The following is a 10,933-nucleotide window of genomic DNA, read 5'->3' as shown; positions in this document are numbered from 1 at the left end:
CACAATACAATAGATTTCTACATCGACCAGACTTATTTGCCAAAATGGAAAAAAAAAAAAAAAAAAAAGTAGTACTAGTTCTTCAGGAAAGTTGCAAAGGACCACCAAGGGACTAGAGATGAACACTTACTCAACCCCGTAATATTTAGTGATCCATTTCTTAATCCGAGCAGTTCACAATAGGTAACAGAGCTGTACAGAGCAACAGTTCAGCAGAAAAAGTGCAGGAAGGACGCTGGGACACTTGCATGATGCCCTAAATTCTGCTATGCTAAGGGCCTTCCACTTGCCTCTCACAGCCTTTCCTCGTAGCACTGCAGTCTTTTGTTTGCAAGTTTGCACCCTTTCCCTTACCCACTGATAGAAGACTGTGGCAATGTTTTCAGTCTTGTCCTTCTGTCCTTGTCCTGTTCTCCCAGCTCTGCACCTGCAAAACCCGAGCCTGCTACATCAGGTTTCCCACAGAAAGTGATTGACATTGATGAGAGAATCTTCCTTTACCCTCCCCTACCCTTTCCTACCCCCACTTTGTAACTTTTATACAAAAGAAAAAAACAAAACCCAGTAAATAACACGGTAGACAATAGTCCTTTAAACAGCAAACAGGCATTTCCCATTTCCATTTCACAAGCAGGAACCACCAGCAGGGAGTTTCCTGACAAAACCTACAATTGTTACTATCAGAAAAGTACTCTGGTGGACTGCACCACACTAGAGAGGATGCTCAGGGGAGAAGAGTCACCTGGGGAGATCCCTGAGATTATTTTCTTCTTTTCTGGTCACTGGAGAGTTTTTTCCTTAAGGTTCTTCACTGCTCCTCTCTTTTCAGTTTCTTATTGTCATAATAAATAACTGTTACCATTAAAACTGTCATTTGCCACCAGCTATGGACTCTCTCATCAGCCTTCATGCAATAGGTCAGCTTGAAAATACTACTTCGTATTGCAAGAAAGTACAGAAAACGGCATTAATTCTTGTGCAGGGGAGAAGCAGCAGGTTTATCAACCACATCATACTTGAAAATTTGTATTACTGCAATGATCTCAACTTAAAGAACACAAGGACGCAAAATCAGAAAATAATTTTCTGTACAGCTTCCTTCTGCAACAATGTATTTGTATTAATCAAAACGTTCTTAAAATTTACACCATTTTCTACAAAAAGTCACCATGATAATTAAGCACTGGATCTATGCTAAATACAACATAAAAAACCCCAATTGCCTCAAAGATTATAAAAATTCCAAAAGCAGAAGCTACATTTTGAATAATTCCAAAAGCCACATGGATATTATTCTTTTGGCTCAGCTAAAAAATTAAAAACTAAAAACACTGTACACTTGTGGTTTGTCAGGCTTGCAGGTCCATGTGATCCACAGTGTCTAAACCAGAAACAGGTAAACAGAAATTAAACGATATTCTTGGTTTTAAAATATACTAGTAATAAATAGCACACTGGTGTTATTCTTAACATACGAAATACCCTTTAATATAATTTATGTTTTCATAGTCCTTGACTGCAGGGAGGTACTTATTCTTTCTTTTTGGTGAAGTCATATGGTTTCCACCACTGTGCAAACTGCAACACCTTCTTCCTCTGATCCTCAAAATTCTGTCTGATTCCTTTTCTCCAGAGCCTTGGTTCCAAGTCCAGCATGCTACCAATGACTTCCTTTGCAAGCAGAACAAAGATAGCTAATGATAAATGCAAATTACTTAACACTATTTTACCACAGAATACAGAAATATGTATTTTCAAATGATGAGATTATTTATCACTGTTTTCTTCAAGTGCTACTTATTAAAACTGGAAATTCTGAAAAATTCAAAAATCAGAACTGTAGTTGTTATGATAGTTGTGTCAGCAAAATCCTTTTAGGTACAGCATAGCAATGTGCTGCAAAAATATCCTAACATTGCAAGACTGTTAAAATATTAGTACATTTGTGACTAAAAAGAGAAAAGTTCAGAAAAAAGAAAGCTGCCCACTTTGCTCTTAACTCTTCTTGAAACAAGTTATATTCTACCCAATCGCTCTTAATGTTTTTGGAATATTGACTTTTTCAATAAATGATTGCTGTGACATAATAAAGAAAGGAAGATTTTATTGCAGCTTTTCTTGTATATACTATACTCTCTATACTACATAGAGTAATTTAACCACACATATTTTATACTAGGAGTTGTCTGTGCGCACCCTAATTTACAGAAGCAGAAGCCAGTGCACCTGTATCAGAATACTATGGTCACGAAAAACCTTCTTTTTTGTCTTTCTTCTTCTTAAATAGATGCAAGTATTTTCCATCTATTAGACTATATGTCAAATATCTAGAGTTCCTATTAATTCAAAAGAAACATGGATCTACAATCATATTCTGAGTATCAGCCAGTGAAGAAATCAATTATTCCTCTATTCAACAAACTAAGTTATGATGACTTACCAAGAAAGTTAGCTAATAAATTGGGATAAGGTACATCAAAGTGACTGTTCTGGCAGCATCTTGTTTTGATTACTTAAATTTTACACAATAGATAATTGATAAATTGATCTTCTACATGACAATACCTTTCCGAAGTAATGAGGGAACTTGTGTTGATCTTCAATGACATGAGCAAATCCTCCTTGAAGGCCAAAATCCACAGAAAAGTATGGGAATCCTTTAGGAACCTATACACACAAAACCACATTTTTAGATGTTTAACAGACTGTAGGCATTTCATAGATTTCATAGATTTCTAGGTTGGAAAAGACCTTAGAGATCATTCAGTCCAACCGTCCCTAATCCCCATTAAACCATATCCCTAAGTAGGTCATCCACCCTATTCTTAAACACATCCAGGGATGGGGACTCAACCACCTCCCTGGGCAGCCTATTCCAGTGGCTGACAACCCTTTCAGAGAAGAAATACTTCCTAACATCCAACCTGAATCTCCCCTGACTAAGCTTATACCCATTTCCCCTTGCTCTATCACCCATCACTAATTTAAAGAGCCCTCCCCCTACCTCCCCACCATCTTTTCTCAAGTATTTGTAGGCTGTAATCAGGTCTTCCCTCAGCCTCCTCTTCTCCAGGCTAAACAGCCCCAACTCCCTTAGCTGCTCCTCATAAGTTTTATTTTCCAGCCCCTTGACCAGTTTAGTCGCCCTTCTTTGGACTCGCTCCAGGAGCTCAATATCTCTCCTAAAGCAAGGGGCCCAAAACTGGACACAATATTTAGTTAACCTCCTCAAAACTTGATGAATTTGAAAGTGGTTTTACAGTTGATAGTATCACATTTTATTTTGAACCACCTCTCAAACCAAGCATGTGTAGTATAAAATCGCAACAGAGAAACAGTAAAACAAACAGGTAAGAGGAAAGAACAACACACAACAAGTAGATAAAAAGATACTGAAAAGATGATTGCTGGGTGGTAGAACCTCCAGAGGACACCGCTGCAGCACCAGTTAAGAGACAACGAAGGACCAGGCAGCAGCATGTACACTGGGCAAATGCCTTCCTGACTCCACATCTCTGAATTACATGGGTTGAGAAGAAATTTTAAGACAACCACCAGCAAGTTACATTTATTAAGATAAGGTGGTGTGTGATAACAAGAAATATTTCCCTAAGGAAACACTGTCACTCAAGGGGAAGGGGAAACACCTTTGTGGAGAATACACTACCAGAACACCTCATGACATGACTGGAAGTTATCAATAACTTGCCAATTCAGGTAATTTAAAACAGCCTACAGAGGAGACTCTGGTTATCCTGCCACAAGGAAAGACCTTTCAGTCTGTCAGAGTGAGAGGTGGATTCATTTTATTGCACCAGTACTGCAAGTAATTTCTGCTGTTTCACTGCAACAAGCCATTTTCCACTCTTTTAACTGTTGAGGATGTTCCTGTACAGGTAAGATTTACAAAGCCTCAAATTCATAAGCATTTCCTGTGCTACAGTCCAAATACCTGTGCCATTTTCACAAGGCATGTTCCATATATTGCTTGAAAATTCAATCTACAAATAATAATTAAGATTGAATACAGAGGGGCAACATGGCATAGCAAGAAACATAAAACATTTTACAGGAACTAAAAACATCATTAAATAAGGAAAAAATGGGTCAGCAGGTGACACCTTAAGGAAAATGTCAGCTTCATCTTCTTTGTGTCTAGCAATGTATCAGGTCTTGCTGGGATGGAGTTCATTTTCATCACAGCAGCCCATATGGTGCTGAGTTTTGGACTAGTGACTAAACCAGTGTTGATAACATGCCAGCAGTTTTGGCTGTCGCTGAACAGTGCTTGCTGCTGGGTCAGATCTCCTGGCTGTGTCCACTCCCAGCCCCCTTGCTGCGGGGAGCGGAGGAAGAAGCAGAGGTGGCCTTGATGCTGTGCAAGGGCTGGATATTTAGGCTCTGCCTCTGGACATCATAGTCCCAATCTCTGCACACAATCCCCCGATTAGATGACATCTCAAGTCACGTCTGACCCTCCTTCCAGGCACCACCACGTCATAATACAACTCCCCAACTCCTCAAACCTCAGCTCAGTCTCTATACTCTCATATCTTCCTGAAGGCTAAAAGCATTTCTTTTACCCTAAAATAGTGTTAAAATCACACAACTGTGTAACAATTCACACTCAGATGCATTTTATTAATTTAAAGGAGTATCATGACTTAATCTGAAAACAGACCTACCTTCAAATGGGTATATAATACAGCTACAGAAATGTATGGTTAAGAAGATTCATAAAGAAATCAAATGTCCTGATGCCCTCGTATGTGCCAAGAAAATATACTACATTTATTTGTGACAGTTATTGGTTTTCCCTGTTCTGAAACACCAATGAGCAGAAGATATCCAAAACATACCTATTTTGTTGTCTGTTTACATTCACCTTAAGTTTAAAGCCTTCCCTAAGTCCTTGCTACAAATTAACTGAATTCCTTCTAGTCTGTACCCAACAGTGCTACTGAACAACGAAGTACTATCCTCTTTAAAACAATCTCCTATATACAGGAATCTACTATCACATCCCATTTCAGTCTTTTCTCTCCGAGACTGCACAATCCCTAAACCAGTTTCTTTAGCTAAGTTTCCTAACATATGCTCTCCTCTTCTGCAACTGTCTTAAAACGCTGTGCCCAAAACAAGACTCAAATTTTCCAGGTGAAGCCTCACCAATTTGAATAAAGTGACCCATAACTGATTCCCTTTACATTCATATGACATTTGAGTTTACATGGAAGAATAAATTTTGTCTTTTTGCTACATTTGCAACCACTGTGGGTTTAGTTCAAGAGGTATCACAATACACAAAACCTCTCCTACTACACAGCCTCCCAGTCCCTTACTCTTCTGCATTTAATTTCTCTCTCTGTCTTATTGAGCTTCATGTCTCATTATTAAAACCCATCTCTTCTTTCTGCTAAAATAGGATTTTTTTAGTGCAAAGGTGCTATATTTATTAAAATATACTTTCAGAAATTAAGTATTAATACCACATAGTAGTAAACTACTTGTAGTAAAGTCTATATACCAGACATCTTTCACTTCAATATTAAAAAGACGAAACAATCTCTGAACCTAACAGTTTCAGCATTATTCCTTTAAGATTAGCATATACAAAGACGTTTCAGTTAAGTATCCAGGAGACAGAGAGAGTACTGTTCCCTAGTTTTAGAAAGGAAGACTTATAGTGCTATTTATATTTTCACTTCATAAACTTAGCAACACAAAAGGCTGTTCTGGGTCAATGAAAAAGACACATTGTAATTTTTCCAGCAAAGTAATTTACAAATCTTTGATCTACCTTAATTCTTAAAGTTAATCAAGACAATTATGCTGCTACATGTCCTCGAAGTGCCAGCTTTGTTCTCAACCAAGGCTTGCAGCTCAGTCTACCTATTGTTGAAATAAATCAGAATCTGTTCCCTAATGTCAGTTAGGAGTTCAGTCAGACTCAATTCTCATCATGCCTATGCCATCTCCTAATCCACTAATCTAATTGTGTTCCCCTTCTTCTCTCTTAGAAACAGTTATTAACAAAAAAAGATGAGAAGAATTCGCTGAGAAATTCAGTGTTCAATACATTTCATTACTTACAGATTTCCGAACATCTTTTGAAGAAAGATCAATTAACTTCTTGTTCACGGACCACTCTTCATCAGACTCCATTATAGCTTTCTGTAAAATCATTTTATCTAAATGTGAAAATAGTCCTTCATACAGCAAGCAAAGAACTAACTTTTCAATGTGATGAAGTATATTGCACTGCAAGTACCTATTATTTCTTAACAAAGTAACTTTATTTTTGTCAATCTTTCTGATTTCCAGTACTTGCATACTTTATAAAGGAATCGTTCAGTATCCTCAAACTCGCTTAATTCTTTTCCTCTTTTTTTTTTTTTAAATTTAACTTTTGCCTGATACAAATTATGTCTAACAAGTCTCAACTAAAAGGTCACATTCTCTTTTTACTAAGCTCATACAAAAACTCTTATGAATTCATTACAGTATATTAGCCATTTTTCTTCTTTAAACACTAAGAGGAGAATCCAGCTTAGAAGGCTGATTGTGCTTAAAAACCTTTCAAGCTGCCTCTATATCTATGTATAGTATAGGTGGGTATAGTGTAGTATAGCGTAGGTACATTTTAAATTTCATTTGCTGTTTATTTTAATAGTGGAAACTCCTGAGAGAAGTTTTATGCACATGACATTGCATTAAATCTTGTACTTTGTCTTTGTTTTAGCATTCAGACAAAACACGAGTTTTACCAGCACTTGAAGCATAGCCATGAAATCAACCAGGTGGAGAGTTTCAAATGTAGAAGTTACTGCATTGCTGTTCATCATACTGACTGCTCCACTTTATTAAAAACCAATCACATCAATTATTTCCAGAAAACAAAAATAATATTTCAAAGAACAAATAAAATAATTTACTTATAAGAGTCAAATCACGATCCAGTTGCTGAAAGCTGAAAGGCCTCTCTTCCAGGCAAAAGGTTCAATGAATCTTTCCTTACAGGGTCAGTGCAAAGAAACCAAAAAAAGCTATAGAAGAAATATCTATCATGCTGTCTAATGTTCATCAGAGATCTAAGAAATATGTAAAGTCTGGGCCTACTGAAATAAAATAGGGATGAAACACTATATATTGGTATTTCTTAAAATAGTTGACATTATTTTCTCATTTTATGCTTGCCAAGTCACATGTATGGCGTGTTAAGTTTATACTACAGGACTTAAGCAAGAAGTATTGCAATCCTTACCACGCTTCAAGAAACTACAATTCTCTCATCTTCTTCCAGTATTTGTCAGTGCAGTCAGACCTGAGGCAACTGCACAGTGACATACAGCTCTTCCACTGACTACTTGAAAAACAGAATTACCTCACAAGGCTTGTTTTAAGATCAAGGAATAGGATCAAAGAACGGATCAATAAGTAGGATCAAAGAATTCATCTTTTCAAAAATAGTACTTGAATATAAAAAAAAAAAATCCAGAAATAGATGAATATACATTCAAATGACCTAAGAGAAAACATTTTTATGTACCTTAAAGTAGATTGGAGCCATATCTCCTACTTCTTTTGGAAGAGGAATGCATTCGTATACCATGTGATACCTTTTCTTCATACTCATGTTTGTTTCTAGGAACACACAGTCCAAGTCTTTAGCTTCAAACATTTTCACCAATGCATTTCTGAACATCTGTTTAAAGAAAAAAAAAAAGTGTAATTTGAGTTAGCTTTTCAAAGCTTTCAGATATATTTTATATTATTTCACTAACATATATTATATTCATAATAAATTCATAATAATATGGATAACAGCAGCCACCATGGTAGGAAAATTCCATACTATCCAACAATTTAGCATGAACTATATTTCCTAAGATACAAAGATAGTAAGTCTAGAAAACTAGCGTGAAATACACACTATAATTAACAGTACAAACTCAGTTTTAATAAATACCACATATTTTTACAGTTGAAATTAAAACTATGTTGAACTTCGTAACTGTGATGTCTTGGCTTGTATTGACTCTAGATACCATTATCTTTCCACTATTCATTCCAATTACACAGTTGTTTTTTTTTAAAAAATTTCATTTCCACTAGGCATGCTTGACCTTTATGGAAAATATTAACATTGCCTCTGAAGACAGACATGGCTATAACCATCATCTTCACCGTACGGAAGCTTATCAAACACAATACTCTAATACTCCTGGCCTCACTGTTACCAGTTCCCCTTAGAGATAAGGTGCTGCACCTATTCAAAGCATATGTTAATTTACAATTCTGCCAGCTCCAGCGTCAGCGCCCTGCACACACTCAACAGGCTCTGCAGTACCTGCTGAGGCACTGGCTGCCCATGCGGGTGGGCAGCTCTGACATGGTGCAGCTATAAGCTGGGATCAGATACAGCAGAAAGAGTTGGGGAAAAAATTGCTGTGAGAAGTGGGGGCCTGGGCCCCCTTCACCCAGGAGCTGCAATTAAGCTCAGACCCTCACTTTTGGCCCTTGCCTGAGCTAAGCCTCAGGGATGCCTGTGCCAGCCATGTGCCATGTGCCTGGCTGCTCTTGACATTGACTTGCTGAATTGACCTTGAATCAAACTAATCACTGCAGACTTGTCTGGTCATCACTAGGCTGTGGCTCTTCTCGTGGCTTGGGTACCATGGGACTGCACCTTGTCAGTGAGATGAATTCCCTCACCTGCCTTGCCTGTCACCTTCCACCCATCCCTTCCTTGCCTTCTCTGTGGAGCAGCCCACTCTTGCTGCTCCATGACTCTTGGGAGTGGGTATTTGTATCCAAGATATGCAAAAGCATCATTCTACAGCGTACAATGTAGATGCTGAACTAAATTATAAAGCACGACGGATGATTTCAGAGACTCATTCAGACTCATTTTCAAACGCACAAAAGATCTAACTTTGTGACAGGGTGAATGTTTCCGAAAGCCTCTCGGAATCTTCACAGATTTGTAGAATGGTTTGGGTTGGAAAGGATCTTAGAGATCAATTAGTTCCAACTTCCCTGACACAGGCAGGGACACCTCCCACCACATCAGACTGCTCAAAGCCTCATCCAACCTGGCCTTGAATACTTCCAGGGATGGGGCATCCACAACTCCTCTGGGCAATCTGTCCAGTGCCTCACCACCCTCAGAGTGAAGAATTTCTTCCTTATATCTAATCTAAATCTCCCCTCTTTCAGTTTAAAGCCACTGCCCCTTGTCCTATCACTACACGCCCTTGTAAAAAGCCCCTCTCCAGCTTTCCTGTAGGTCCCCTGTAGGTACTGGAAGGCTGCTACAAGATCTCTGCAGAGACTTCTCTTCTCCAGGCTGAACAGCCCCAACTCTCTCAGCCTGTCTTCATAGCAGAGGTGCTCCAGCCCTCGGATCATCTTCATGGCCCTCCTCTGGGCTTTCTCAAACAGGTTCATTTCCTTCTTATGTTGGGGGCCCCAGAGCTGAATGCATTCTGCCCTGTCAATCCTTTCCTTTCCCTTGGCACTTCCCAAGTGCCAAGCCAGTTATTCCACTTTCTGTAAGAGATGAGCTGTACCTACATCACCCCGAGAGATGTGACTCTAACCTGACCTTCGACAACAGAAGTTCTGCAGCATTCCAGGCATTTTTTTCTAGTGCTTATAAATCAGAAGTTTTATTCGGTGTTTATCCTGCATCTCCCTTTTTCAATTTTTGACCACTAATTTTCATCCATAATGTGAGAATGTTCTGCCCCTTAGTGGAATCAGAAAGAGCTGCTAGGCTGGAAATTACGAAAATAGGTACTTCTGACAAGTATATTATTATTGAAAACATTATTTTACAAAACTGTTAAAACACGAGTCAGTTTCTCAGCTGACCTGGATTTCTTCCCAGATGTCTTCCTCCAAAAGAGTGGCTGCAGTATGGTGCTGCAGAGGGGCTATCAGGCAGTGACCTTCAGTAAGGGACTGGTTGCTTGGTAGAGACAAGTATACCTATAAAAAGCAAACAAAAACTGAAGTGCTCATTTTTCTAGTGTTAAAAATCTTCCCATTGCTAAGAAATACATCATTTGATAAAATTCAAACCAATAGAAGCCATTACTTTCTAATTACAGCACGATATTAGTAATTTTAGTGTTTTTAAAAAGGTCCCACTATCCGTCAGTAGCTCCAATGAACTAGTGGTATCCAGACGGCAGCTCCACCAAGGCAGTTATATCAGCCTTATAAACTAAGTAGTACCCTAACTATTATGAAATCACACTGTTTAGTCCATTACAATACATTTTTTATACAGATATATGCATTTCTAAGAAAATATATATATAAAAATGCACAGATATAGATGTATCTCTGTATATATCTATTAGGTGTATAAACACATATATATAGATACGTACACATGCAGATACGTATCTGTATGCATTTATATACACACACATATATATAATTTATCTTTATAAAAAAATAAATGCAATGTACCATAATACATCTCTATGCATTTAATTCCTTGGCCTATAAAAAGTTTCAGATCAATTGAAAAATATCAATAATAAACACAGACTTTGGAGAAAGAATGACAAAAAAGCCTATACGTTATAAATCCAAATATTTGTGCAACTTTTAAAAGCATTACCAGAAACAAGAAGGTTCTTCATACCAAACTTTTGTCTATTGCAAGGGATTTTAGGCTTAAAAATGGAATTCTCCACTTAATTTTCTTTTATATCATTGAATACAATTCTTCACTAGTTCAAATTTCCTCCAGTGCAGTGTGATTTAGTGTTCCACAAATCCACCTACAGTCTAATCTCTTTCATTTTTGCTCCTGTCTTCCACAAATCCACAAATCTGAACTTCTGATATCAAAGATCAGCTTTACATTTCATGACAGATTTATATCTTTTTCTCTCTCACCCTTGAGGAATTTGTG

General features: G+C 37.8%; 1 protein-coding gene across 1 annotated transcript in view; it reads right to left on the bottom strand.

Moving 5' to 3' along the window:
- Nucleotides 1-1,079: 1,079 nt before the first annotated feature.
- The window catches only part of CWF19L2 (CWF19 like cell cycle control factor 2), an 87,787-nt gene continuing 77,933 nt past the window's right edge, over nt 1,080-10,933 (bottom strand). Inside the window, exons 14-18 of the mRNA XM_086621771.1 lie at nt 9,877-9,993; nt 7,550-7,705; nt 6,094-6,174; nt 2,566-2,667; nt 1,080-1,694 (exon numbers count right to left, since the gene is read on the bottom strand). Coding sequence (XP_086477897.1) covers nt 1,467-1,694; nt 2,566-2,667; nt 6,094-6,174; nt 7,550-7,705; nt 9,877-9,993 — 684 coding nt within the window. The 3' untranslated portion in view covers nt 1,080-1,466. The remainder of the gene's footprint in view (nt 1,695-2,565; nt 2,668-6,093; nt 6,175-7,549; nt 7,706-9,876; nt 9,994-10,933) is intronic.

Source organism: Tauraco erythrolophus, chromosome 1, assembly GCF_009769465.1.
Source record: "Tauraco erythrolophus isolate bTauEry1 chromosome 1, bTauEry1.pri, whole genome shotgun sequence".
NCBI classification, from domain to species: domain Eukaryota; kingdom Metazoa; phylum Chordata; class Aves; order Musophagiformes; family Musophagidae; genus Tauraco; species Tauraco erythrolophus.
The sequence above is the reverse complement of the archived record's forward strand: the minus strand, read 5'-3'. Positions and strand labels throughout refer to the sequence as shown.